Below are 26,876 nucleotides of genomic sequence, written 5' to 3' on the forward strand. Positions count from 1 at the left end.
GGAAGGAAATCAGTCATCAGTGTTGCTGTGGAAACGGGAGGGGAAACCCATCCATGGCAGCCAGCGCCCCACTGCCGGGAGCCCTGCGGGCCTGGCCGGCGGGAGGGTGACGCGCAGCCCCTCGCACCCACCGCTGCGGGCCCGGGGAGCTGCTGCTGTCACCCTTTGCGGGATGCCCGTGCCCCCCCACCCGCGGGGAGCTGCATCCCAGCGCTGCTGCTGCGGTGGGCAATGGCACAGCTTACAGTGCCCTGTTTTGGGGGGCTGTGCCGCACCTCAGCTCTGCTGTGCCGTCTGCCCAGGGACACATGAGCATACTTTCAGTGTATACGTGTGCAACAGAGCAGACTTGAAGGTACAGCCATGTATAGCCAAGGTACAGCTGGGCTGGCTACAGATGTTTCCGGGTGCAGACGGAGGAAAGGAAAAGGCTGCCTTACACAAAACCCAACCAGCACTCACCAGATCTCTTGTGCTTTGGAAATATTCCACCTGAAATCCTAAAAAAAACAGGCATGCAGACTTACATGGATTAAAACGAAAATACAAACTATGAAGTCATGGGTGCTCCCAGAGCTGTGCCCTGGAGAGGCAGGTAGGGAATTACTTAGCTGGGAAGGTCTCGAGGGGCACAGAGAGGTCTGGGGGGTGACAGGGATTTGGGCTGTGTGGTCAGGACAGAGGTGTGAATGCCAGAGGGTTTGGGGGGCTCACGAGATAGAAGAAGGGATCCTCAAACACGGGGTATTCAAAGATGAGGGGGTGGAGGGGAGAGGGCAGGGATGGGTGCAGAGGGGCTGCGGGTGCAGGGATGGGTCTGTGAGGTCTGTGGGGTACAGGGAGGGTGGGGGATATGTGTGAGGTGCAGGGTATGTGATGGTTGCAGGGGGGGGCATGGGGTGCAGGGTGCATGATGAGGGGTGTAGAGAGTGTGGGTGAAGGGTATGTGATGGGTACAGGGTTTGGGGTGCAGAATGCAGGCAGGTACAGTGGGTGGTTGTGGGGGTTAGTGCATAGCATATGTGGGGTTCAGGGTCGGGGGAATGAGGAAGGGGAGGGAAAGGGACAAGGCGCCGTGGAAGGGACTGAGGCAGGAACGGGCAGTGATTAGGACAGAAACAGAGACCAGGACATGGACATGGGCACAGCCAGAAACAGGGAAAGGGATTGACGCAGGGTGAAGGGCAGGGCCAGGAGGCAGCGGGGTCTGGAGAAAAGCGATCTGCAAAACCCGGGGCGTCAGGGAGGAGAGGAGAGCGGTTGCCAGAGAAGCCGGACCAGGAGAAGAAGGAGGAGGAGAAGAAGGAGGAGGAGGAAGTCGGGGCCGAGCCGCTTCCTGTAGGCAGAGGGATGAGCGCAGACAAAGCTGGGTGGGGACTTGCCGCTCGGGGCTGCTGCTGACCACCCTCCTCCTCCTTCCGGCCCTCTATCCTTCCCTCCGGCCCTCTATCCTTCCCTCCGGTCCTCCATCCATCCCTCCCTCCATCCCTCCGTCCCGCCGCCGCCCGCCCCGCGGGGCAGCACCGCCGCCTCCAGGTACCGTCGGGCAGACGCGGGGAGCCGGGGCTAGGGGCACTGGGAGGACCGGGGCTGGCAGCACTGGGGCACACTGGGGCTGGGCAGGGCGGTCCCCAGCCCCCCGTTGCCCCCCGAACCGCTCCCAAATCAGCAGAAAATCCCCCCACATCCCTCAGGGCGCCGATTTCTGCATCACCCCACGGGGACCCCGCGGGATCGGGTGGCGATGGCACCTGCGGAGGAGGGGCGAGGGTCCCCATCCCGCCTGGGGCTGGGTGCGGTACCGCACAGAGGGGCCAGTTTCCCCAACAAAGGTTTGGATTCAGAGGGTTTGATCCTCAGTTAATCGTCTGATTTGCCATCACAGGAAAGGCTTTTTCCGCTAATGAATGAGACAGTGTTCTTTCTTTCTATTTTTTTTTCTTTTCTCCCTGGGAAAGAAGGGGGAGACTTTCCCAGCCCCAAATCCTTGCAGCAGCCTCAGCTGGATGGATCTGCCCCAGCCTGGCTTGGGGGGGGATTTGGGGGTGATGGTCACCCTGTGCCCCACCCCACCATCCCCACAGCGACAGTGCTCTCCCCATCATTTCAGTCCAAATCCTTATTCTTTTCAGTGGTGGTTCATGGGGTGAGCGCTTCGGGTAAAATAACCCTGGGAAAATCACCAGTCAATGGAGATGTGTGCTCCGGTAAACCCGGTCCAGGGCTTGCTTGCCCCCGTGGGCAGGGAATCCAGCAAAAAACTTTTGCCTTCTTGCCTCCTCGGTGGAAAATGGATTTATTTTTAGGGAAAATCTTGAAGCACAGCGATTCCTAATTACTAACTAATGAGTTACTAATGATCTGAAAGCATGCTACCCCAAAGGGTGGACTCTGAGCACACATTCACTGCCACTGCTGTACCTTCTCCCTGCAGGGCAAGGGATCGTTGCAGGTCTGGTTTGTAATTTATTTCCCGGTTTTTCCTCTGGGCCCCCAAATTACCAAACAGTGATTGCCCCCCCAGTGAGCCTGTGCTTGCGAGAGGGAAAGGGCACAGGGCTGTGCGGGTGGCAGCAGCACGTATCCTGGCATCAGGCTGCGGCCAGGCACGGAGGATTTTTCCTTATAACTGGATTTCCCTGAATGCAGCTGGAGCATGCGATTTTAATCCTCTTTTCTACCATATGGCCCCTGGCTGGATTGAAATATGACTCAATTAATTATTGCCAGGAAAGCCCCAGGGCGAAGCCTTTCTCCAGGAGGATGTTTTGAGGTGCTCTGGAGGTTGTAATGGGGCTCAGGGCATAGGGCACAGGGCACATGCCTCAGCCTCATCCTGTCCCAGCTCCCGTATTGGCTCTGCAAGGCTGGTCATCAGCCATGCTGCTCCCTTGGCACCAGTTTTAGGGTTTATTTTTTGGCTTTTTTAGCCTTGCACTTGCTTGCAAGAAGAAGCAGGGGCTGCTGCTTGCTGCTGCTGCAACAGTGTGCTGCAGGCTGCTCACCTGTGACACGAGTTGGGCAGACTCGGCAACACCTGCATGTCAGCTGGAGTCAGCCTCATGTCTGAAATAGGGTATCCCCAGCTTGTGGGGGACACAGCCTGCACGTGCCCATCCTTTCTCCCAGAGTCTCTGGGAGCTGCCCGCTTTGTTCCCAGTGGTGCACGTATCGGTGTTAAGGATGCTGATTGCATTTTCTCTGGGATCCTTGCACTCATGAGCTGGTGGTGACCCCCGTGGGGGAGTTGATAACCAGTGTGCATTAGATCCTGACACTGGGCTGCCTTATAGCATGCAGTTATTGAGACCAGGAGCAGGTGATTGCAGGGTCTCCTGATGGGATTCCTGTGGGTAGATGGCTGCGAGCTGGTGACGAAGCTCAATTATTAGTATTATTTTTATCCCCATGGCAGCCTGCTGCTTTGCCACCCTGTGCCGGGGTGGCTGCGAGTGTAAAATGCGATAAAGAGGCAAACTTTGCAAGGATGGACCATGCCTTCCCTCCCAGCAGGTGCAGGCGTGCCCGCTGAGCTTCCAGGGCTTTGGTTCCGACTGGTGGTGGCCGAGGCATCACTTCTCCTTTTGAAACCCAGTGAGTCACCGGAGGAGGACAGCGAGGCGCCGGCGCAGGCTGTTACCATAGTAATTAAGGCTGGGGAGCCGGCAGAGGAGCCCTGTGTACCCCCAAAAAGTGCTTCCGCAGGGCAGCCATGCCTCTCCATCCCATATTTCAGTGCTAGGATGCTCGAGGCCAGCCAGATTGAGATGCATGTGCTGCCACTAAGGACCACAGAGCTGCACTGCTTGCTCCCTACTGCTGGCCTGCTGCCCCATTTTGGGTTGGGAATAAGGCATTTGCCCCAGAAAAAGCACCATTGTTGGCACAAGTTGCGTCAGTTCTCGGTGTGACTTCTCTAAGTGTGTCATTCCTGTGCCCAGAGCGGGATGCAGGAGCAGGATACAGCTGTGCATGCTCACAGCCGGCGTAGAAGCAGGAGGAATGAGCAAAGGGATTGGGGTGGGTTTTCAATTTTTCTTGCTTTTCAGGTTCTTTTATCACTGTTTCTTCCTCTCTGGTTTCTTGCTCAGCTGCTTTGTGGGGTCACAGTGGCTCCTGGGAAGAGGGATGGGGTGAAAGGCAGAGGGAGATGGTACCCCATGCTGTGGGGCAGGGCATGGGGTGCAGCATGGTTCATTGGCAAGGGGATTTTTGTGCTTGTGCTTGCACGGTTTTATTGCCTGCTCACTTCCAGTGGAGCTTCAGCCATTCCTCGTGCGTATTTCTTTCTTCTGTATGCCACATATATGGTGCAAACACCCCCAAAACTGGTCCGTTTAAAGTGCAGGAGCAGCTTTGTGCCCCCAAACTCATAAGGAGAATTGAAAGGGGGGTGTGTGCTCCTGCTTCTACTTGTGGGAGAGCATGTGATGTGTGTGGGGGAGTGCAGGCTCTCTCCCAGCTTTCTGCACACACTTGGCACGGGCCATTGGGCATGAGCCATGTTTGAGGCAGGTCTGAGCTGGGGAGAAGGACAGGATGGGCTCCAGCTGCTTGGAGGACACAGATTTGGCACTGTGGAAAAATAGGGCTTGCTCTAAAACCCATCCAAAGTCACTGGGATGGTGTCTGTGGAGCCTGGGCTTTGGGTCAGGCCAGGGTTAATTACTGATACCTTTGACTGGAGTGGTGCAAGCAAACCACCAGTGCTCTGTGGGGCAGGAGGCAGCAGGAGCAGCAATGCTGAGGCCAAATGCATCTCCTGCATTTCCTGCAGCTATGATGGACTTCAAACACCAAACACAAATTTTCACAGGCTCAGTGGGAAAAAAAGACATAATCCCTGAAAGGACATAGTACCAAACCTTACAAAATTGCTATTCGTATGCAGCTGAGAAACCCTTAACAGTTCCTGGGCAGTAACTATACTAGGACCTGCACCTGGGTCGGAGCAATCCCAGGCACAGCTACAGGTTGGGCAGAGAAGAGATTCAGAGCAGCCCTGTGGAGAAAGACTTGGGGGTGTTGGTTGATGAGAAAATGAACATGAGCCGGCTTCAGTGTGTGCTTGCAGCCCAGAAAGCCAACCATATCCTGGGCTGCATCAAAAGGAGCATGACCAGCAGGTCAAAGGAGGTGATCCTGCCCCTCTACTCTGCTCTTGTGAGACCTCACCTGGAGCATTGTGTGCAGTTCTGGTGTCCTCAACATAAAAAGGACATGGAACTGTTGGAACAAGTCCAGAGGAGGGCCACGAGGATGATCAGGGGACTGGAGCACCTCCTGTATGAAGACAGGCTAAGAAAGTTGGGGCTGTTCAGCGTGGAGAAGAGAAGGCTGCGTGGAGACCTCATAGCAGCCTTCCAGTATCTGAAAGGGGCCTACAGGGATGCTGGGGAGGGACTCTTCATTAGAGACTGTAGTGACAGGACAACGGGTAATGGGTTAAAACTTAAACGGGGGAAGTTTAGATTGGATATAAGGAGGAAGTTCTTTCCTGTTAGGGTGGTGAGGCACTGGAATGGGTTGCCCAGGGAGGTTGTGAATGCTTCATCCCTGGCAGTGTTCAAGGCCAGGTTGGATGAAGCCTTGGGTATCACAGTATCACAGTATGCTAGAGATTGGAAGGGACCTCGAAAGATCATCTAGTCCAATCCACCTGCCAGAGGAGGAACACCTAGATAATGTTACACAGGAATGTGTCCAGGCGGGTTTTGAATGTCTCCAGGGAAGGAGACTCCACAACCTCCCTGGGCAGCCTGTTCCAGTGTTCCGTCACCCTCACTGAGAAGAAGTTTCTTCTCAAGTTTAAGTGGAACCTCTTGTGTTCCAGTTTGTACCCATTACCCCTTGTCCTATCATTGTTTGCCACTGAGTAGAGCCTGGCTCTATTCGGCTCTGGGTGATATGGTTTAGTGTGAGGTGTCCCTGCCCATGGCAGGGGGGGTGGAACTTGATGACCTTAAGGTCCTTTCCAATCCTAACCTATTCTATGACCTGCTTATCCTACCAAACTCAATTGGTTTTCACCTAATCTGGTCCTTCCTTTGCTCTTCACATGCGGTTTTCTTTGCCTTTGTCTGTTGTCATCATTGTAATTTGGGCTAATTAGTTTATCTAAGGGAAGGTCTAGGCATTGCTGGGTTGTGGTTGGTGAGTGTCAGCAGCATAGGGAAGTCTCTGGTTGTGGGTGATGCTTTTGTCTAGCATCCAAGAGCCAGCTGAGCTGCAGGTTGGTTATTCTCGGGGTGCTGCTGTGAACCCCAAAGTGCTATACTCAGTGTAGCAGAGGACCCCAGGAGCTGGCATGGGGCAGAGGTGGTGCAGTGGTGGGTAAGATCCTTTAGCTGAGTTGGTATCTTGGTTTACAGGTTTATTGTCCTGCCATTGATTGCTCTCCCAAGGGCTTTAGGAAGGAAAGTTGACTCAGCTGGCTCTGTCCCTCCCCTGATACTTCCAACAGGTGCCTCTCCCAGCTGCGAAGGGCCTGGCTGAGCGTCTGGGTTTGTAAGAGAGAGCAACTCGGGTGGGAAGGGGCAGCCTTGGAGCTCATCAGAGACCTCAAACATCAGTGCTTTTTCCTGGATCATGTGAGATCCCACCAAAGAGGAAAAATCCCTGGCACAGCATGGGATTTTCCCACCGCAAGTTCCTTTGTGTTACGGTTTTACTCTACACCATGCTGTTCAGCATCCCTCCTCCTGCTGCCTACAGCATCCTCCAGACTGGTACAGCTAAACCCCAGCCCTGAAGCCTGACTGCTGCCTGCTGTGGCCTGAGCTGGCTTTGCGCAGAGCCACCAGCTGCAGTGGGGGACTGTGGGGACATCAGTGCCCCGTGCCACTGCTGGTGCCTTAGTACAGAGACACAGCGCTGATTGTGGGAGATGCCCAGAGTAAGTCGGTGCCAAGTAATCCCCTTCCTCTGTCTGTCTGTGTGAGAGCAGTTCAGCAGCCCCAGCACTCCCCTGGCTGGCACCGCAGGGAAAGCAGTGACACTGTTTGGGTGGACTTCTGTGCTAGTTATTGTAGGGTCATTGCAGTGCTGTGATGCCTCTGTGTGTCAGCCTGCTGCATAAGGAAACCTGCACTCCTTTGATGACAGCACAGCTGGATAAGTCCCTGCAGCTGGATGCACCCTGCAGCACCCCTGGCACAGTGGCCAAGAGGGCTGTGCAGGCCCTGCACCTCCTTGGGGCTCTGAAACCACTGTGGTGTGAAGACTGGAGAGGAGTTCAACAGTGGTTTGGGTTTTATGCCAAGTTGTGCTAAACACCAGCATGGCTCCAGCCCTGGGCTTGTGCAAGGGGGGCATTTGTGTTAACACTGAAACCTGGACTTGCTGATTCTCTTTCAATAAAAACTTGTCTTGGCTTACTGGCCAATAAGAAAATGTGGCATTAAGTCTATGCAGGGAAAAGCAGCAGTTGTGATGGAACCAGAGCACTTACTGCTCCTCCAGCCTGGGGACCTGAGGACAAGGCAGGGTGTCCCTGTGCACCCGCCAGCATCCGCAGGGATTTGGAGAAGCATGTTTTCTCTCTTGCCTGCTCCCATCTGAGCTGTGTCCCAGAGGACAGACCAGGAGCTGAAGCTGGATGAACTGCAGGAGCATTTAACCTGTTGCAGCATCTCTCTAACACATGATGGCATAGGGGGAGCATGGCCAGGTGTCTGAGAGCCACAAGCCTGAGGTGTGAGTCCTTCAAGGGGGATGCTGAAGGAATGCTTCTGTCTTCAGTCGCCTTAAAATCCTTTCCATAGCTGTGAATTCCTGCAGACTGAGTGTATTGCGCTAACTGTGGGTTTGGAGGAGTTGGGCCGTTTTGGGATAGAAGCTGCCAGCTACTGGTAGATGTGAGATGCTTGGTGCTGATTTCATTCCTTTTTGGTTCCAGTGTCTTTGGTTTTGCTTTAGAGTAGGTGCAGCAAAGGGAGGGAAGCAGGATAAAGAAGGTGTTGAGAGTCAGGGAACAGACCCCTACCATGATAGGGGTGCCAGAAACGTGTCTTCATGATGCTGCTGTCAGCAGGGAATGCCAGGACAGTGCCAGTATGTTTCTGTGTGTAGCAGGAGTCATTGTTAGGGCTCTGTCTGGTTTGGTTGGTGTGAGGAGCAGCACAAGATGAGCTTTGGTCTCTGGGTTTGTTCCTCTCCTTGACAGTGTCCAGTGGGTTTGGGTTTATTGAACTGAACCCAAATGGAAGATCTGTGTCACGGCTGCCTTGGCCATGCCCTGGGGCTGGGCTGGATTGCCAGTGGGTTATTATCACCTAATGGGTGATAACCAAGGGGGGCCTGAGAAGACTGGGACAGTGATTGCCACCCAGGCTAGGGCTCCAGCTTGCTCTCCCCCATTGCTGTCAGCAGGAGGAAGGAAACCTGTGGTTCATTGGTGTTTCAAGGCAGAAATCACCTTGCAAGAGTTTATTCTCCATTTCAATGTGTTCTTCCTCAAGCAGACCTTGGAGAAGCAAGATGTAGAAGAGTAGTAAGTATCCGTCATCTGCTTATGGGGTTGGGGCTGTGCCCTGTGGAGAGCCCTGGCTCATGCATGCAATGGACACTGTGGGGCAGAAGTATGGGGGATGAGTTGAGGAGACCAACTTCTCCCCCACTGCTTCTTTTGCTTTCACATCTGCAAGCACCATTCTGATGGGGATTAATGTGTCCCCAGCGTCTGCAGACATGTTCTCAAGTTAATATAGTGTTAGTGGCTCCTTATGTATGGGCTGCATCCACCCTGTTGAGGTGTATCGCTTTGGGGGAAGGTGAAATGTCCCTGGAGATCCCTTTACACTTATGCAGCCCAGGGGTATTGTCTCCTCACTGCATCACTGCTCCCAAACTCTCCTGCCAGATCCTTACTGCCTTTTGCCTCTTGAAAGGGTCATCTCAGATGGAAGGACACCAAGACCTTGGTCTGAGTCTCCTGAGGACCAAAATAGCAGGAGAATTTCTCAGTGCCCAGGGCAAGTCCATGAAGGAGGAGGCCATGAAGATGCTCAGAGGGCTGGAGCACCTCTGCTATGGAGGCAGGCTGAGAGAGCTGGGGCTGTTTAGCCTGCGGAAGGGAAGGCTCCAGGGAGATCTTAGAGCAGGTTCTTGTGAGCCCTAAGCTGCTGTAGAACAGCAGGTTCTCTGTGGGTCATGTCCTCCTTTCCAGGGTCCCAGCATGTGTGCAGAAAGCATCTGACCATTGTGTTTGCATGGTGGAGACTTCTTTACCTCATATGCTGCTTGCATATGAAGAGGTTGGGGTTTGTCCTCATGGTTGCCTTTTGGCTTCCTTACCTGCTCTGGAGGATGTTCCATCAGCTTGTCATACAGTTTTATCTCAATTGCATTATGGTTGCATTGGTTCCATGGGTTCTTTTGTTTGTATTGCCTCTTGGATTTGACCTGTTTTGTCAAAAGCTGTCCCCAGAGTGTCATGCAGAAACGTGGCCAGGTCTTCTCCATGTGGCTTCGTCTTCCCATATCTCTACATGTCTTCTTGGGTACTTCCTACCCCCTCACTGGGTCTGCAGTGGTTTGGGGTCCTTAGCAGGGGTCCTCAGCCATCTACAACCTGTAAACCTATCTGAACCTCTTCTAATTAGTCTTCAGGACTGTGTCTGCTGCTGCAGCAGCTCTGCTCATGCTGCAAAGTGTCCAAGCAGAGCTCTCTTACCTTGGATGGCAAAGTGTTGAACACTGAACCAAGTCTGGTGGAGTCCCATCACTTTGTGTAGGACCTTATGAAGAGGCAAAGGTTTGTGCCTCTGCCATGGGACAGGAGCTGCAGCATGCCCCAAGGACAGCATTTCAGAAGGGCTTTAATCTCGGTTATTCAAGTCATGCTGACCTGATCGCACTTCATCCCTTGTATTTTTAATATCATGGAGATGTGATGGTGTTTATGCGGTGCTTGCAGGACTGGTACTATCAAAATACGTTGCATTATTTATCATCTGATTTAATATAATTGCTGCTCAGCCTCACAGCCCTGCTTGAGGGTTTGTATTTGTGTCCAGTGCTTCCCTCACTCCGCAGCCAGTGCCAGCAGGGGGGACCCTGCCTCCTCCCTCCACACTGTGTCAGGAGGGAATAAGAAGATGATTTTAATGCAGCAGCGCAGGCTCATGGAGAGGTGTAAGCGGCAAATAAGGGAGGCACTGATTTTTAAATTATTATGTTTTTAAAGCCTAAATCTAAGCCGTGTGTAATTTTTGCATTAATGTGTGTAAAAGTTAGGCTGGCTTTGAATCAATATGGCTCCTCCATCCTACCTGAAAGCGAAACTCAGCCCTCCAAAGAGCAGCTGCCTTCATTGATTTTCATAGCTCATGCTGGGAAAAATACAGGAATCAGGAGCACAGACCCGTGCTGAGGTTTCCCAGCAGCCAGGTAGGCAGGGAAAGGCACTTGCCCTTGGGAAAGCAGCTCACAGAGCACCAGGGACCAAGCACAGTGGCTCCGGCTCATTTGGCAGAAGGATTAAAGCTCCGGGAGCAGGCACGGGAGGGACAAATGAAGCACATGGTGCCCGTGGCACGGCCAGGATGGACTGATCTCTGGCACAGGAGGTACCGATGCAAGGGAGGGGAGGGCAAAGCAGCACGGGCAACACCATCTTGTGCTATTTAATGCAGGGTTTGCGCGGTTTCTTTGGCTTTAAATTTTTTGCCTTAATTTTTTTAGCAATGCTTGATATTGCAAGTGTAAAACCACCGCCCAGGCTAGCAGCTCTGGGGTGACTTTCTCCTCCTTCCTGTGTAATACCAGTGTTTGCTGAGCATGTGTCATTTCACGATATAGCCAGAATAATGCGTGGTGGTAAAAGCAAGGCCGTTGACTCAGCAGGAAGCGTGGCAGGGAGGCTTTACCTCCCTTTTTTAAGGCAAAAATGGTCTGGTTCAGGGATTTTGGGCTCCATGGGAAAGCCAAGATGTTGTATGTGGAGGTTAGTTAGTGATGAGCACAGTGGAGCGGGGCTGAGGATGGAGACAGGTTTAGCAAGCCAGGCGAATAGTGTGGGGAAAGGCTGCTTTGCAGGAGCACTGTGGTCAGGAGAAATGCAGGTGGGTCAGAGCTTGAGCAAAAGGAAGTTGCTGAGCTCACAGCTGTAGTGGTGCTGCCTTTTGATCCCCCTCCACATCCCTGTCCCAGTTCTATTGTGATGGCCGTGCCCTCCTCTCCTCATTGCATTGGGAAGGACCCAGGTGTACTCGCTGCCTCCATTATCAGGTCCTACTTTAGACTGAAATGCATTAGGTTACAGGGAAAAAAAAGAGGCAGCAGCAGGCCACAGAAGTTAAATTTAATTGAGATAATATGGGTCAGCTCACCGACCGAGGATGAAGGAGCAACCTACTTCTCCCCAGTCAGCCCCAGCTAACCTGGTTTGCAGCACCGCCAGGGCTCGCATCCCTTCTCGCATCCCTGCCGTGGACTCTCAGCTTGGAGGATGCTGAAGCCAGTGCAAGCCACAATGAATTACTATTCAAAGTTATTGATTGTGAAAATACAGAGTAGCAAGTGGTATTTTGATTTTCTTCCTCCCTTTCCCTTTCTTTCACCCAGAAACCTGCTAAAATCACCCATGTTTAGTGGTGATCCTCCACCTGCAGCTTGGGATCTGGCCATCAGCAAAGGCTTTACTCTTTTAACAGGTATCTCAGTGCTGTTGTAGTGCAACAACTTTGTAGTGAAGCCTTTGCAGAGTAACTGTAGCTGCAAGAGACAAGATTTTACTCCATAACCCATGCCTAAAGCACATCGTATCTCAGAAAGTAATTACAAAGCTCTCCCACCTCCACGCAGAGCAACCACTGTTGGAGTAGTGGCTCTAACAGCACCAGCTCTGGATGCTGTGAAAAAAATGGAAAAGAAAAAAGAAAGGGAAAAAAAGCTCCCAGCCCTGTTGCTTTGATGGCAGGGATGGGAAGAGAAATACCAGGCAGCAGCACCAAGGCTTTGCTCTACTATAGCAGATAGGCTGTGACCTGTTTGCTGTATTTGAAGCTTGAAATAGAGCCTTATGAGTAATGTGGTTCAGGTGCTTATCACTAATTAATTAATTCTTTTGTACGGTGGATACCTAATTAAAGCAGTCAAAGGTAATTCCTAGGGGGGCTTAAAACTAATGGGATGCTTAACGGGGTTGTTTCTTTGCTGATGCAACTTGGTGGGTGATTCCCAGCGGCCGGAAAGGGTTATTAGACTTTGTGTGAGTGTTACTTAAAATAAAATTCTAATAAAGGTTTGATCCGGGTGAAATCATCAGAGAATGATTCCTCATTGCAATGATTTCTGCAGCTGAGGGCTTCACGGACCGCAGAAGTTGCTTGGGCAGAAAGGTGAGGTACTTGCGTTGTAAGCAAAAGGAGCAGGTTTGGGCTTATTGTAGCTGGGATGAAAAATGCCTTACAGAAGGATGTGCCCAGCAGGCTGGCGCCATGGCAGGAGCTACTACAAAATCCACATGCTCCTTCCCATTTCCTGGTGTCACAGGGATGTTGCCCTCTAAAATGTGACGTTTTAGCCAAATCAGGGCTGGCCCCAATTCCTTTGGGGTGGCTGTGCCCCCGTGCTGACAGGCAGGCAGGTGGTAAGTCACTGTGGCCTTGAATTCTGGGTGACTTTGTGTGGCACTCAGGGTGGTTTGTCCCTTCTGGAATGGTTGCTGACACAGCCGAATGCCCAAATTATTTTCCAAAGGCAATGCTGTGTAAAATGCCTTCACCTTGAGCACTCCTTCCTTCTTCCCTTTGCTTTCAAACCTCATTTTGCACCTTTCCCTAAAGGTCTTTATCTTGACCATGGCAAATAGTTAAGAGCGGGATGCTAAAAACTGAAACCCAAGAATGGATCAGTTAATTAACATGAAATAATAGCTCTTGGCTGCTTCCCTTAATTAAGGGTCAGGAGTTCAGAGCTGTATGAACAGATGTTGAACTCCTTTTCCTGGTACAGGAGCTCATTGCTTCCTTGGTAGCTTTAACCATCTCTCTATTTTTTTCCTGGGACAAGCAGCACAGAACTGGGGTTGAGAGCAAGGTGTGTACAAAGAATGTATTTCAGGGTAAATTTCAGTTGCTTTGGTAAAGAAATCAAGAAATGAAGCAATTGAGAAGTCACAGATGTGATGATGCTTCTAGTTAAAGGGTGATTTTGGGTTTTTAGAAGTCTCCCTATGGGGGGAAAAAACTTTTTTGTGTGTTTTTGCTCCTTTCTGGCCAGCTGTAAGGTGGTGTGTGTGTCCTAGACCTAGAGTCTCCTTGACAGCAGAAGCTTCTGCTCTGAAGTAAGGGATACCCACCCTGCTGCCGCTCCATCGGTTGGAAACAGGTTGCATAGGGAGGATTTTGGTAGTCAAGAGACGATCGAGGTTTCAACAGGAGTTTTTTATTTGGTCAGTTCATTAATACTTCCACTGTATAGCTGTTGCCTCATGGGTGCATGGCTGTTGGTAGTGCTGGGTTACCACCAGCTGCCCCAACACAGTTATATCGGGGTCGCTCCAGCCTGGGAAGAGACGTGCCAGGATGAGAATAATCCTAAAGAAAGGGTTTGCTGCTTTATGTAGCATGGGTACAGCATATACTCTGGGAGAGGAATTTGGCTTTTACTGGCTGTTGATGCAGTAGAAATGCAAAATAATAAACTCAGGTATTTTCAAGGATATCTACATAGTATTTTAACCAATGTTAAAAGGTGCATTGGACAGGGCTGTAGATAGTGCCATTGACCTCCAGCCTGGGCTGACCCCCATACAGAGAGAAATCAACAACAGAAAACCCCAACCATGAAATCACTTTCATTTTTGGTGAAGTGCGGCAGTGGTTTTGCTCAGCCCTGGTGAGGGCCACAGAAGTGGAAGCTTTGCTTAAACTCTCTGCTGCAGGAGAACCTTATCTGTTCCTTCTGGTGTGTCGCACTGAATGTGACAGCTGAGGCTTCTTTATTTCTGTGCCATAGTATAAGCAGCTTTGCTTTCTTAGACTACTGGACCACATATTTGGGCATCCTTATTCTGCAGTATTTGACCAAGCTCCAAGGGCACCCATCCTCCCAGTGCCTGATCTGCACACACTGCTGGGTTTGTCCCTTGTGCATTAAGACCAAACACTTTTTCCTCAGGGTTTTCATGCAAATGATGGTGGGATGGCTTTTCCTTTTCAGAGGAACATCCCCAAAGGCCTTGGGGCAGGGTCGGGGGTCATGTGGCTTTCTGGCTTACTGGGGATACCCAGCTTTGTCACCCGGGGAAACAATGCTGATGTTAAACCCCTGACCTTCAGCACGGGGACTGGCAACCCTGGTGACGTTCCTGTGGTGCTAGAGCCTTGTGCTGATCCTGGAGCAGGTCGGTACCTGGCCAGAGAGACTCACCATTTCCTATGATGGGTGGCAGGAGGGAGGGGTACAGATGTCCCAGGCTGTGCTCTCTGGTCCTTCACCTGAAAACACTGTTAACACCCTGCTCCCCCCACAAAACAAAGCTAAAAACTCAACCAAACAAAAAGAGGAAGTTGAGGTTGGTTTCTGTTTGCCTCTGTTTTGAGCCGTTAGGATGCCTGTGAGAAAATACAAAGCTGAGATTCTCACTTTTGCATGACACCCATGGCACAGTGACTGCTCCAGGCGAAAGGACAGCCCTGTGAGACCCAAAATGTCTCTGTGGGGCTGGAGCCACTTGGCCCCATTGCAGCTGCTCACTGCTCCTCTCCGGACATGTATGTGCCTCTTGGGAAAGTGGTTTCTCCTGGAGAGTCAGTCCTGGTGGGCTGCACTGGGACGTGCTCAGCTTTCCAAATGGATGGGGCCCCCAACATATGAAGGACAGAGACCTGTTGGAGGCCATGACGATGCTCCAAGGGCTGGAGTACCTCTGCTATGGAGACAGGCTGAGGGAGCTGGGCTTGTTCAGCCTGGAGAAGAGAAGGCTCCAGGGAGAGCTTAGAGCAGTACTTAAAGGGGCCAAAAAGGAAGCTGGAGGAGGGCTTTTGACAAGGGTCTGTAGGGATAGGACAAAGGGGGATGGCTTTAAACTAATAGAGGAGAGATTTAGATCAGGTATTAGGAAGAAGTTCTTCCCTGTGAAGGTGGTGAGGCACTGGCACAGGTTGTCCAGGGAAGCTGTGGTTGCCCCATCCCTGGCAGTGTTCAAGGCCAGGTTGGATGGGGCTTGGAGCAACCTGGTCTAGTGGAAGGTGACCCTGCTTGTGGCAGGGGGCCTGGAACTGGATGACCTTTAAGGTTCCTTCCAACCGAAACCATTCTGTGATTCTGTGATGTTGCTAAACCTTTAGTGCTTGCGGACTTAATGGAAAAGCACGCATTCAACTGCAGATATTAATGAGATCTGGGATGCAGTAGTGATTGGTTCTGGCAGCACAAAGTGGATGGAGGGGGCATCCAAGCCAGGCTCCCTGCAAAGCCAGCTCCAGTGGGAGCTCTTTATTTAGTGCCCCAGCAAAATTAGGGAAGAGAAAAATCTTTGCTGCAGCTCCCTCTCACTCTCTTTGCTTTGCATTGCTTTGATAACAAGATTTGCTGGGGGAACCAGGGCTGGCTGAACGAGCAGCAGGCTGAGGTTTGACTCCAGTGCGCGTTTTGGGGTGAAATAGGGTTGAATAGGGCTGCACAAGTCTAAGATGGGCAATGGATATGGCACCCTTCCCAGCTGCTGCGGAAGCAGTGGGAGGTCAGGCACCAAAACCCACTGACAAAGGCAAAACATCAGCACTGGGCCTAAAACAGGCACCCATCCCACCTCGCCCCTGTTTGGCGGGAGGGACCAATGCTGGTGTGATAATGAAGCTGTTTCCATGGCAACAGGCTCATTTTTTTTCCTCACTCGGGTACTGTTTTATTTATTTATTTATTCATTTATTTATTTCCCAGCATGTCTCTGATCTGTGAGCTGCTTCATCAGTGATTTAAGCACTGTATTGGACATCAGGTGTAAAAAATGGATGTTGGAAAGGGGAATAAAATCCCTGTGGATGCTGTGGCTGAAACCGCCTCCAAGGATAAGGTCCTTTTTCCTCTGTGAAGCAGTGTGATGGGAGCCCACGGGCACAGACCTAGCTCATGTTGTTTTCTGTGCTTAAGGAAATAATGAAACACATGTTGTTTGGGCGTATTAAGGCTCCTTTCCCAGCCAGGTCTGCAACTGCTGCTGAGATCAATGTGACTACACCAGCTTCCGCCCCCTGGAAACACGGCTCTGCTATTTTATTTTTTTTTGTCTGTAATATTTTTGTGGTTTTCTGTATATATTTAGTAATTATTTTTCAGGCGAGCCGCATATTTTTAGCAGTGACTTTTAGCAAAAGCAACAGGATGGCTTGAAAAGCCAGCCAGCCCTGCACGAGGCATTCCCACGCTCCAGCCGGCTGCTGACCAGCAGTGCCGACTGCAGGGGGGTGACAGCACAGCCATACACTCTGTTGTCTGTTCTGGGTGCTCCATCACACCTGGGTTTTGGGGAGGAAAAGGCAGTTTTCAGGAGAGCCTGCTTGCCTTAGCAGGGACTGCATTGGCCCTGTGCCTGACTGTGCCCCTGGGATGCAATGATATGGGCTGACCTCAGCTGCTGGGATGTGCAGGGGCCCGGAGCAATCCCAGCATAAATGGGAGTTGGAATAAATCCCTCTGTTACAATACTCAGCCTGGCACCTTTTCTGGAACAAGAAAAAAAAACCTAGGTGATGACAGCCTGGTAGGAACAAGTCTGAGCCCTGTGCTCCCCAAAATCCTGGCTGCCCAATGGGGTTCACCTGCTTTGCCACTAACTGTGGAAAATACCAGTACACGAGTGATGAAAAGCGTGACTTTAGAACTGAAACCAAGAAGCAGGGAGGCTCCTGCTTTCACTCTGAAAAGGAGCTGTTCTCAGAGGTGGGTGATGCCGTGTGGTGCTCTTTCAGTCTCAATGGTAGAGAAACGGTGAGTTTTTTGCCCTTGCAAATGTCAGTGCTTTTGGCTTCATTCCTGCAGGCCACCACTTTTTCCTTTTGATTCAGCTGGCCCATGTGGGGAGAATGGTTTTCTGCAAGGTAGAGAAAAACCTACTGGGAGGTGAAAAAAGTCTGGAAAATTGGCAACAGATGGATGTGATCCGCAGGTTTAAAAAAGCAGAGGACCACAGTTGAGTATGCAAAGGCTGCAGACCCCTAAAGATGCAGGAGGTGTCTCATGACACCTGTAAAAGCCTACTCAATGCCTGTTTGCACCCTCAAGAACATAAGAAAATGCTTTGCAAGGATGCTGGCATCCCAGCTAGGGTCAGTGCTGCCTTTGAACAGTGACAGACTCAACCCAGTGCAAAATGTGCTTCAGGGTACCCCTTCTGTAGCGACAGCTGCATATTTAGTCCAATTACCTTCAATAATCACTCTTAAAATGCATTATTGTAAACATGTAGGAGAACTCTGGTCTCCATCCACATGCAACTTGAGACAAAACCCAAGCAAAAGGGGGCGAAAAGCTCGAGGGGAGGTTGGGCTCAGATCTGTGGGTTTGGGGCTGGTGATGGAGCTGGTGCAAGGCGCACGCAGCTCTGTGCAAAGGAAGCAGCAGCTTGTGCCGACAAGAAGCTGGCAAGTGAAGGCTGATTTACTCTTGCAAGCAGGGCTGGCAGCTGGGGGATGCCGGGGCCCCATAGGAGCCCAGTTTGAGAAAAAGGCAGCTTAGCAGGAGGGCTCTATTGCTCTGGCATCAGAAAATGCTCCTTTCGCAGTGGCTTTTTTGGGTTGTACATGGCATTTTGCCTTGCTCTTTGGTTGAGGTGGTGCCATGGCAAGTCAGCTTGTGCCAGGCAGTGCCAGGAGGCAGCGCTGGCAGCTCAGCAGGCTGGAGCTGAATGGGTAGCAGCAGGCAACTTGGCAAATTAATTTACCACTGAGTTAAACGAGTCTCTAGTGGCTGGGCTGTGTGCTGGCAGGAGGGATGGGGTCAGTGCCTTTGTGATGATTTGCTCAGGGACAGGGATATGGGAGCAGCACCAACGTTCTCCCTTGGATCAGGAGAGCATATAAGAGGGGTGCATAAATGTGCTGGGAGAGAGAAGTGCATTCAGAAAGAAAGGTAGATGTGGTTATGGATGGAGGAGAGCTGGTTGTCCCTTGGCCTGAAGCAATGGTGGCTTTTAATGTGGAGCAAATTAAACCCGAGTCTCATCCTGTTGTGCAGCAGCTCGCTGTATGCATGCTGAAGCAGTGATGGTGGGCAGCTCATGGGCTAGGTTTTGTTGCTCTATATCCTGGGTTGCTCTATATCCTGGGTAAACACTGAAGACCGAGCAGACCGAGCAGCCATAAATGCTGTATCAAGTGCCCCAACGTCAGGAGCATCCCTCACCCTTTGCCCAGCTAAATCTCAGTTTTTGGTCTCTGATTTGGCTGGGTGCCACTGTTGAAAGAAGAAAGTGCCATTCAGATATGTCAATGGCTCTTCGTTAAACAGTCAACAACAAATCAGGTGCTTTTTTTAGAGCATAAGTACCAGCTAGCAAAAATCAGCAGCAAAATTTCTGAGTCCAGACATTCATTGCAAGCACTTTCACATCCTTTTAAAAGAATGAAATCTCTTGCCACATACAGTAAATAACCCATGATGCCTCGGCACAACAAGCAAGTATCAAAACAACTTGGCGAGATCCTGAATTGTGATTACAGTGCAGAGCCCAAAAGAGACAATATCCATGTACTGTACATGCTAAATATCATTAGCATGAAAATAGAATAGCATCCTTACTCATTAACCTGTGGTCAGGAATCATATTATCCAGGCACACGTGCCATTAAATGGATTAAATAAGGTGCCGTGCATATTCCCCTGTGAGTGCCATTAAACCTGTACAAACCTGCTGTGTCCAAGAGCTGCTGTCACCTGCTGTGCTGGGAATACCTGGATTCCCCAGACAGGGTCAGGCAAGCTCACTGCATCCACCAGGTCCCCAGCCCCAGCTCTGAAAGCTCCACTCCCAGTGCTTGCCCATGGAGGAATGATGCTGCTAGGAAACAAGCTGCCTGGAAAGAATCATAGAGTCACAGAATGGTTTGGGTTGGAAAGGACCTCAAGGTCATCAGTTCCAACCCCCTACCATGGGCACAGATGCCTCCCACTAAACCATGTCACCCAAGGCTCTGTCCAACCTGGCCTTGAACACTGACAAGGATGGGGCATTTACCACGTCTCTGGGCAACCCATTCCAGTGCCTCACCACCCTTACAGTAAAGAATTTCTTCCTTATATCCAATCTAAACTTCCCCTGTTTAAGTTTTAACCCAGTACCCCTTGTCCTATCACTACAGTCCCTAATGAAGAGTCTCTCTCCAGCATCCTTTTAGGCCCCCTTCAGATACTGGAAGGCTGCTGTGAGGTCTCCACACAGCTTCTCTTCTCCAGGCTGAACAGCCCCAACTTTCTTAGCCTGTCTTTGTATGGGAGGTGTTCAAGCCCCCCGATCATCCTCATGGCCCTCCTCTGGACTTGTTCCAACAAAGGAATAACAATTTCCTTCTGACAGCCACTCAAATACTTCAGCATTTTCCCTCCAGTCTGAGGATTTATATATTTTCCAGAGTGATTTTAATTTGTCTGAAGTCTGATGCTCTCGGCATCTACCCACTATCTACTTAAATACTTATTTTCTCATTCAGCATGGAGTCCAGCAGCAGTGCAAGCACCTCCTTGGGTCCTGGGGAAGAGAAATAAATACACATATTGCTTTGGTGTAGGCAGTGTTGCTCCTGGATGAGGACAGCAGGCAGCTGCCTGCAAGCATCTTAGTCACCCTGGTGCTGCAGAGGCACCTGCCAGGGTGTAGTTTGGATGACTACAATTAGTAGTAAAGAGGCATTAGGGGTAGAAGGAGAGGAGGATGCTCTAGCTTGGCTTGGCTTAAGTCAAAGCCAAATGATAAGGCTTTGGGTTTACTCCCGGTGGCTCACTTCAAAGTGCCACCTGCTATTTTTCTGTCTTCATGTTGAAGGAAGCACGTCCAGTTGCTTGTAGCATGGAAACACTGCAAATCCATCACTGGCCTCAAACTGGTTCAAGTTCATCCACAAGGTATCTGCAGAGGGGCCAAGTGTGGCTAGCTGCTGGTGTCACCAGGGTCCTGTGAGTTGGCTGGGCATCGGCCAGGTCCCCAGCATCATCCCAGCAGCCCTATGCACAGCGGGGTGCTTGCATAGATGTCCCCTCCCCTGCCCCAGCAGGGTCTCAGTCTTCTCTGGCCTTATTTTTGCGCCTGTCTTTTCCACCTTACTGCCTCTAGGGTAGATGTAGTAAGAGCATGCAATGGCATGTTGGTTCATGAACATCTCTACGGTCACTGGCTTTCCCACCAGCCCAGGACAAGCTGCTGCACCACAGATGTGGTGGCACCACCACCACCATCCACTTTGTGGCTAAAAGAGAGAACTGAAAGCAAAAGCAGGAGAGAGGCACCGTGCTGCTCCAACACCTCTCCAGCAAAAAAATGGGGAGAGCTGAGAAAAACTAGCACAGAAACAGTGCACAAGCTGGAGCTAAACCTCAAGCAATGGCACAGAGGGAATGGGAACAGACCTGGGCAGGAGCCTGGGTTATTACGGAGGCATGGTGGGAGCTGGGCTGTGGCAAAGGGGGGAAGGATTTTGGCAGCCTTCCCCAGGAGATGCTCTTTCTGCCCTGCCATGTGCTCTCTGCACCAGACAGTTAAATTGCATCCCCTCTCGCTGTGCATCCTACAGCATGCTTGGATGTGCTGTGGGGCTGCTGGAGAGCAGCTAAAAGCCTGGCTGCCAACAGCCCTCGGATAGTTGCCCACTGGCTTGAAACCTCTTCCTGTGCTGAAAATCTCACTGAATGTGAATAATGTCACTGGGGGATGTGCTTGGAAGGCACAAGGAGGTGGGGGGATACAGAAGGAAACCCACAGCCTTTCTGCCTTCCTGGCAGGGCATGGGACTTAGCATCTGCAAGGGCTCTGGGTTTCCTGATGCCATAAATAATGGTCTCATTGCATTGACTGGCATCACAGCAACCTAACCTGGCTCCTTTTTTTCTTTTTTATATTCTCTTAACCAAAGGTAGTGAACGGCCAAGAGGAGCAGATCTTTCCCTAGAGGCACACATCACCGGAGAGACCTGCTTCTGGTAAAGAATAACTCCTCGCGCTCCCCATGGGGCAGGGGTGGCTGGGGAGGAGTATCATCTAAAACCCCAGCTCCCCTGGCACGACTTTGCTCTCCAGTCACCTTCAAGGATGGGCACCTTGCTCAGTGCCAGGTTGTTTCTTTCTGTACATCCCAGGATGAGCCTCTGTCCTTCACATCCTCCAAGATGGGCTTGAGCTGAATGTTCTCACAGCTTTTCAGTGTCCTCCCTATAAAGCTCCTCATTTTAGGGCTGTGCCATCCTTGTCCTATTGCCTGGGACTGGTGGGAGGCTCGCTGCGCCCTGCTATTGCAGGACACTCCCCAGAGCCCCGTTTTGGAGCTCACAGGCAGCCCCAGCCAGGCAGGGGCAGCACGGCGTGGCTGTGCTCACACTGTATAATACTTGCTGCTTGCAAAAGCACTGGCTGCCAGAGGAGCTGAATGCTGGGTTTCTGGCCATCGGAGCTCAAGGCTGTTATAAAGCAGCGGAAAAACATCCGTGATCAAGATGGCGTGGACTTAATGAGCCTGCCTGGGGTGGAAATCTTGAGAAACAGGAAACTCCAGCATCCTGTTTAGCATCTCAGTGTTCAAGTTGGCAGCAGGGACAAAGCAAGGGAGGCCAAGGGACACAGGGTGAAGGCTGGGCATGGGCATTGGTGTGGGGCTGGATGATGTGCCTGGTTCGGGGCAGGGTAATGAGCCTGGTACTGCAGTTCCAGGCAGCCCCGGACTGCTCAGGGGGAGCCCGTTCTCTGATTTCCTTTTGCTTTGTTACCACCACAGCCTTTCATATAACAGCCAAAGACAGAATACAGCCCAGCTGGGGTCCTGCTGTGCTCAAGAAGGTCCCAGTGTCACCTAAGCATGGCTCATAGGGCATTCCCTGCGCTGGGAACAATGCAGAGGGCACAGGAGGGTACCACTGGCAGTGTGTGACTACCCTCCTACCCACAAAGGCTGATGGCTTACTGTCCTTGTATAAACACAGGATTCAACCCTGGCTGAAATGCCTGGGTCTGCATCTCTCATCTTCACACCCGCATTCACACAGCTCAGCTCTAACAGCTACACACAGAGGGCTGAAGCACAGCCTGAGAGAGCTGGAAGTGTTCAGCCTGGGGAAGAGAATCTCCGAGGAGACCTTAAGGCAGTCCTTCATTGCATAAAGGCGCCGGAAAGAAAGCTGGAGAGGGACTTCTGACAACAGCACATAGGGATAGGACAAGGGGGAATGGCTTTAAACTGATAGAGAGCGGATTTAGGTTAGATATCAGGAAGAAGTTCTTCCCTGTGAGGGTGGTGAGGCACTGGCACAGGTTGCCCAGAGAAGCTGTGGCTGCCCCATTCCTGGCCAGTGTTCAAGGCCAAGCTGGACAGGGCTTGGAGCAATCTGATCTAGTGGAAGGTATCTCTGCCCATGGCAGGGGGATTGGAACTGAGTGAGCTTCAGGGTCCCTTCCAACCCAAACCATTCCATGATTCTACAATTTGGGGTATTTTTCAGGGCTGGGAGCAGCTCTGCCCAGCCCAGCAGTTCACTCGTGTGCTTGCACCCACAGCCTGTCTGGAGAGCGCGCCTGGCCTGCCCATGGCTAGCAACAACACTGCTAGCATAGCGCAAGCTCGCAAGCTGGTGGAGCAGCTTAAGATGGAGGCCAACATTGACAGGATAAAGGTATGAGATTTTATTCATCCTCTCCAGGCTTTTCTACCACTTACACCAGCTCAGGAGTTGGCTGTCAGCTCAGAGTTACGCTGCGAGGTGCTGTCTGCTGCTGAGCAGCTGCCAAAAGCATGTTATGGGAGCTGGGATGCAGTGGACGGCAGTGTTTATGGAGGATGTTTGTCTTAAGTGATCCCTATGGCTGTGGCTGAAGACAGCAGCAGATGCTTGCCCGTGGAAAGCCACCTGGAGCTCTGCCAGGGGGAGGGACAAGCGACTCTCCCTGAGGCATCTCACCTTCTTGGGAATAGGGTTAAACCCATGCTGTTTGTCACACTTGCTGGTTGAAAGTGTGCTTTGGGCAGTGCTCGGTGCTCAGCCTTGAGGTTAGCAGGGCAACTCTGAAAGCCTGTTTCCTATGGAAATCCTTTCCAGGAGGTGTTTCCTATGGAAATCCTTTCCAGGAGATGTTTCCTCTGCTTTGACCGCTTCTGCTCCACCCCAGTGGAATTGCTGCTTCTGGGCATGCAAAATCTCATTGGCTTCAAGCCTGAGATCCCAGAGGGTTTATGTTCTCCACTGGGGTGGCTTTGGATGACAGTCAGTCCTGAGCAGAGTTATGCTCTGGGTCTGGCTGCTGGCTGCGAGCACCTCTTTGTGCTTGCAAACCAAAACCTCACCTCTCAGGTCTGGAGCGAGGTAGGGCAGCTCAGGAGCAGCTGTGGATGTCCCTGCTGAGGGATGGGGGACAGAGCTGGCAGGGATGTGGTACCTGCTGAAGTCAGGTCAGGTGGAGGATGAGAATGGATGAAGGATATGAAGGATGCTTATGGGAGTGCATGTTGACAGTAGACCTTAGAGCCCAGATGTGAAAAACCATCCCCACGAGGGACATGCCCCATGGGACATGCCATCTCTCAGGTGGGATGTCCCCAGCCCAGCTCATCCCTAATGCAGGGCTCCTTCTATTCCAGGTGTCAAAAGCAGCAGCAGACCTGATGGCGTACTGTGAAGCCCACGCCAAGGAGGACCCTCTATTGACCCCTGTCCCGGCCTCAGAAAACCCCTTTAGAGAGAAGAAGTTCTTCTGTGTTATCCTGTAAACCCTCGAGGAGCCTGACCAGCACTCAGGCCACCCTGAACACTGACGTAGAGTTTTAGGAATGGGGACAACCTGCTAGTCTGCAGAATTTAAACAAAAATTAAGTAAAATACACGGCCTGGAAGCTACAGAGATGTGCATGTTTAAAGAACCTGGCTACCTTTGGGGGAATAAGATGATCTGCATTGCGAGGCAAAAGATCTGAAGTCTGTAGAGTTGCCTAGAAAGAAAAAAAAAAAACCACAACAAAATATGTAAAGAATAAATCTGTGTCACTTTTCTGCTCACAAAATTGTTTGATTGTTCCATATTTAAAAGCACCAGAGCTGTGCTGAGCAAAGTAACTGCTAAGGATGTGTATAGACTTCTTGGAATGATATTGTTGGTTTTTTCCCAAGCTATTCTTTTTTATTTAAGTTGTCAGATATATAGCGACAGGTTAGATGAACTATGGTGTTACTCAGTGTTTGGTCTTGTGCGTTTTAGTTCCCGGCAGTTGCGTAGCACAGGGCCCCGTGGTGGGTTACCGAGGACGCGGCAGCTCCTGCCTGCCCTCCGTGTGCTGGCAGCTCCGTGTTCCCAGAGAACCCCACTTGCTAACATTTTGTATATGATTAGCTTCAGCTCTGCAAGTAAGAGTGAATCATGTGTCGTGGTTGGTGCTTCATACTCCTGTGACGACGTTCAGTGGTAGTGCATGAGAGTTTATCTCTGTTCATCCGCTCCAGATTTTTCTTTTGTATCATTTGACACCACATGCTGGTGGAAAAAGCTGTAGGGAGGAAACTGAGGCGATTCTGAAAGCAAAGGCAACTCCTGCAATGCCTTAGACGTGCCTGAAATACCTCCTGCATTAGGGTACCCCTGGGCGTTGAGGGGTAGCTAGAAATCTGAAAATCAAAGTCGGCCACTTCTTTCCGGGTCTTTCCTCTTTTCCTACACCTCTGTGCCTCTGCCCTCCTCGCTTGGTCCGTGTCCTGCTCTTTTGGCTTCTCAGCAGCATCTCTTCTCCTTGGGGCTGGATTGGGATGCTGCCCCATGGAGGGATGCTGCCCCACAGCGGGATGTTTCCGCCCCTTCCCACACCTACCGCTGCTGCCCCACTACAATGGGTAGAGATGGGGGAGCAGCATGGGGAGCATGGGGCCACCCCTTCATGGAGGTGCCTGATACCTTGTTTACACGCAGCCTGAGCTCTGTGTCAGGCTGGGGAATTACTCCCAGGTCCAGTTCATCTGCCGGCAGTGTTCTGGGGACACAAGCCACCTTGTTTGGATCTGCTTTGAATTTAATACTTTTGCGGACGTGGCTTGTCTCTCCTTTCCACTGATAAACAGCTCCTGGCTCTCCTCGCTCATCTACACTCCTGGGGAACTTTGGCAATCAGAACTTGGGGATTTGCATACAAAATTAGGTGGGTGTCACATAGGGGGGTTGGGGGTCTGCAGTAACCTGGCTAAACTGTAGTTCTGAATCAGGTATCAGCTTAAAAATCCCTGTGGATCCAAGAGGGCAATAGTCTTTATGTACCTTTCGGCGAAACTTTCTAGCCCGTAATAAGTGCATTTTTGTTTTTTCTACCTTTTCATACTCTTTTTCTAGTCTTCCACAGAGAAGACCAGTTTTTCTTACACTAGACTCCAAACTTTTGGCATCTGGGAACATTTATAGGACATGAGTAGCCTAGATTGTCCCAGTCATCCCACCGTGGCTTTCAGCCCCCCCTAACCTCGATCTTTTTTCTACAGCTTACGTAGCTTTAGGATGAAGGATGGATGAAGTCATTTGTTCTGCAGCTGGTTTCACTCTTAATGTTGCAAGGCAGATGTGTAAATACCCCATCCCTGGTTTGTCTTTTGTTTTTAACGCTGATTTGCTGTCACAGAGAGTGAAGCGCAGCCGGTCTGACCCGGGGCTCACACCCCAACCCTTCTCCAATGCTGTCACGAAGTGGTTTGTAATAATTTTTTTAATGACTTCTGTATTTTACAACTTGAATTCTTAATATATAAATGAAGAAATAAAGATGCATGAAGGGTGTGGAGGTGGGGAGTTAAATTAACCTAAACTACTCATTGAAGGTGTTTTCCGTTGCTGGTCTTTATTTCACGTTGGTAGTGGTGTTGACATTGGTGTGCTGCCAGGTATTTCACCCCAGTATTTATATTTGCACAGATACGCCTTTGTTAGCCAAGTAGAGATCGCCTGCCAAGATCGTTTCCCCCCTCGCAACAGAAATACCAGCCATCTCTCCATCCCGATGCCGTTATTTCCAGCATGGTTTCAAATGACATCCAACTCAACCCCCAGGCTTTTAAACAAAAAATATCTGGAGTACTGGAAAAGGACTTTTATTTTCTGCCAAGGTTGCTGGTGGCGGGGCCAAGTCTGTCCCTTCAGTGCCAACCTGCCGCTGCCAGGCTTTTGGGGAGGGGGTGGTGGTAACCGAAAGCCAGCGCAGGGAGGTCGGCGCTGTGATGTAGCGCATCCCCATCCCATGTGGTCTCTGTACTCATTGGAAATAAAATTTTGGATTTGTTTCAAGCCTTTGGAGATGATGTTCTGTGCGCGCCAGCCCCTGGGGAGGTGGGTTTCCATCCTGGTTGTGGCTCGATCCTCTTCCTGGTGGGTTTAGAGGGTCACCCCGACAGGGTGTGCGGTTTGGCGGGAGCTTTGTACCCATTGGTGAGGGAAAGGGAAGCCTCTCGGGGTTTCAGCCACTGACAAGCCACATTCATGCAGGATAAGCCAGCGCAGGGAGGATCAGGCTCGTTCAGAGTACAACATTGCTCAAAATCACATTCAGAAACTGAGAGACACCTAAAGCTCTAGCTTCGGTGTCCATACCTTCTCCCTCTGCTTTCCTTCTTCTCCCATCCCTGGCAGTGAGTACAGGCTCTACCCAGTGCCACCTCCAGCATACCCATATCTGGCCCGCTTGGTCCAGCCCAGAGCAGGAATGGCCTCA

The 26,876-nt window shown here is 51.2% G+C and overlaps 1 protein-coding gene across 1 annotated transcript; it reads left to right on the top strand.

Moving 5' to 3' along the window:
• The first annotated feature begins 1,299 nt into the window (after positions 1–1,299).
• Positions 1,300–26,452, top strand: GNG2 (G protein subunit gamma 2). The gene is made up of 4 exons (XM_057426320.1): positions 1,300–1,536; positions 21,072–21,138; positions 22,703–22,818; positions 23,781–26,452. The coding sequence occupies exons 3-4, from the start codon at positions 22,732–22,734 to the stop codon at positions 23,907–23,909; spliced, it is 216 nt and encodes a 71-aa protein (XP_057282303.1). The 5' UTR covers positions 1,300–1,536; positions 21,072–21,138; positions 22,703–22,731; the 3' UTR covers positions 23,910–26,452.
• The last annotated feature ends 424 nt before the right edge of the window (positions 26,453–26,876 follow it).

This window comes from Pezoporus wallicus, unplaced genomic scaffold, assembly GCF_028554395.1.
Source record: "Pezoporus wallicus isolate ANWC-B61680 ecotype Strahan unplaced genomic scaffold, APGP_CSIRO_Pwel_v1 contig_8403, whole genome shotgun sequence".
NCBI classification, from domain to species: Eukaryota; Metazoa; Chordata; class Aves; order Psittaciformes; family Psittacidae; genus Pezoporus; species Pezoporus wallicus.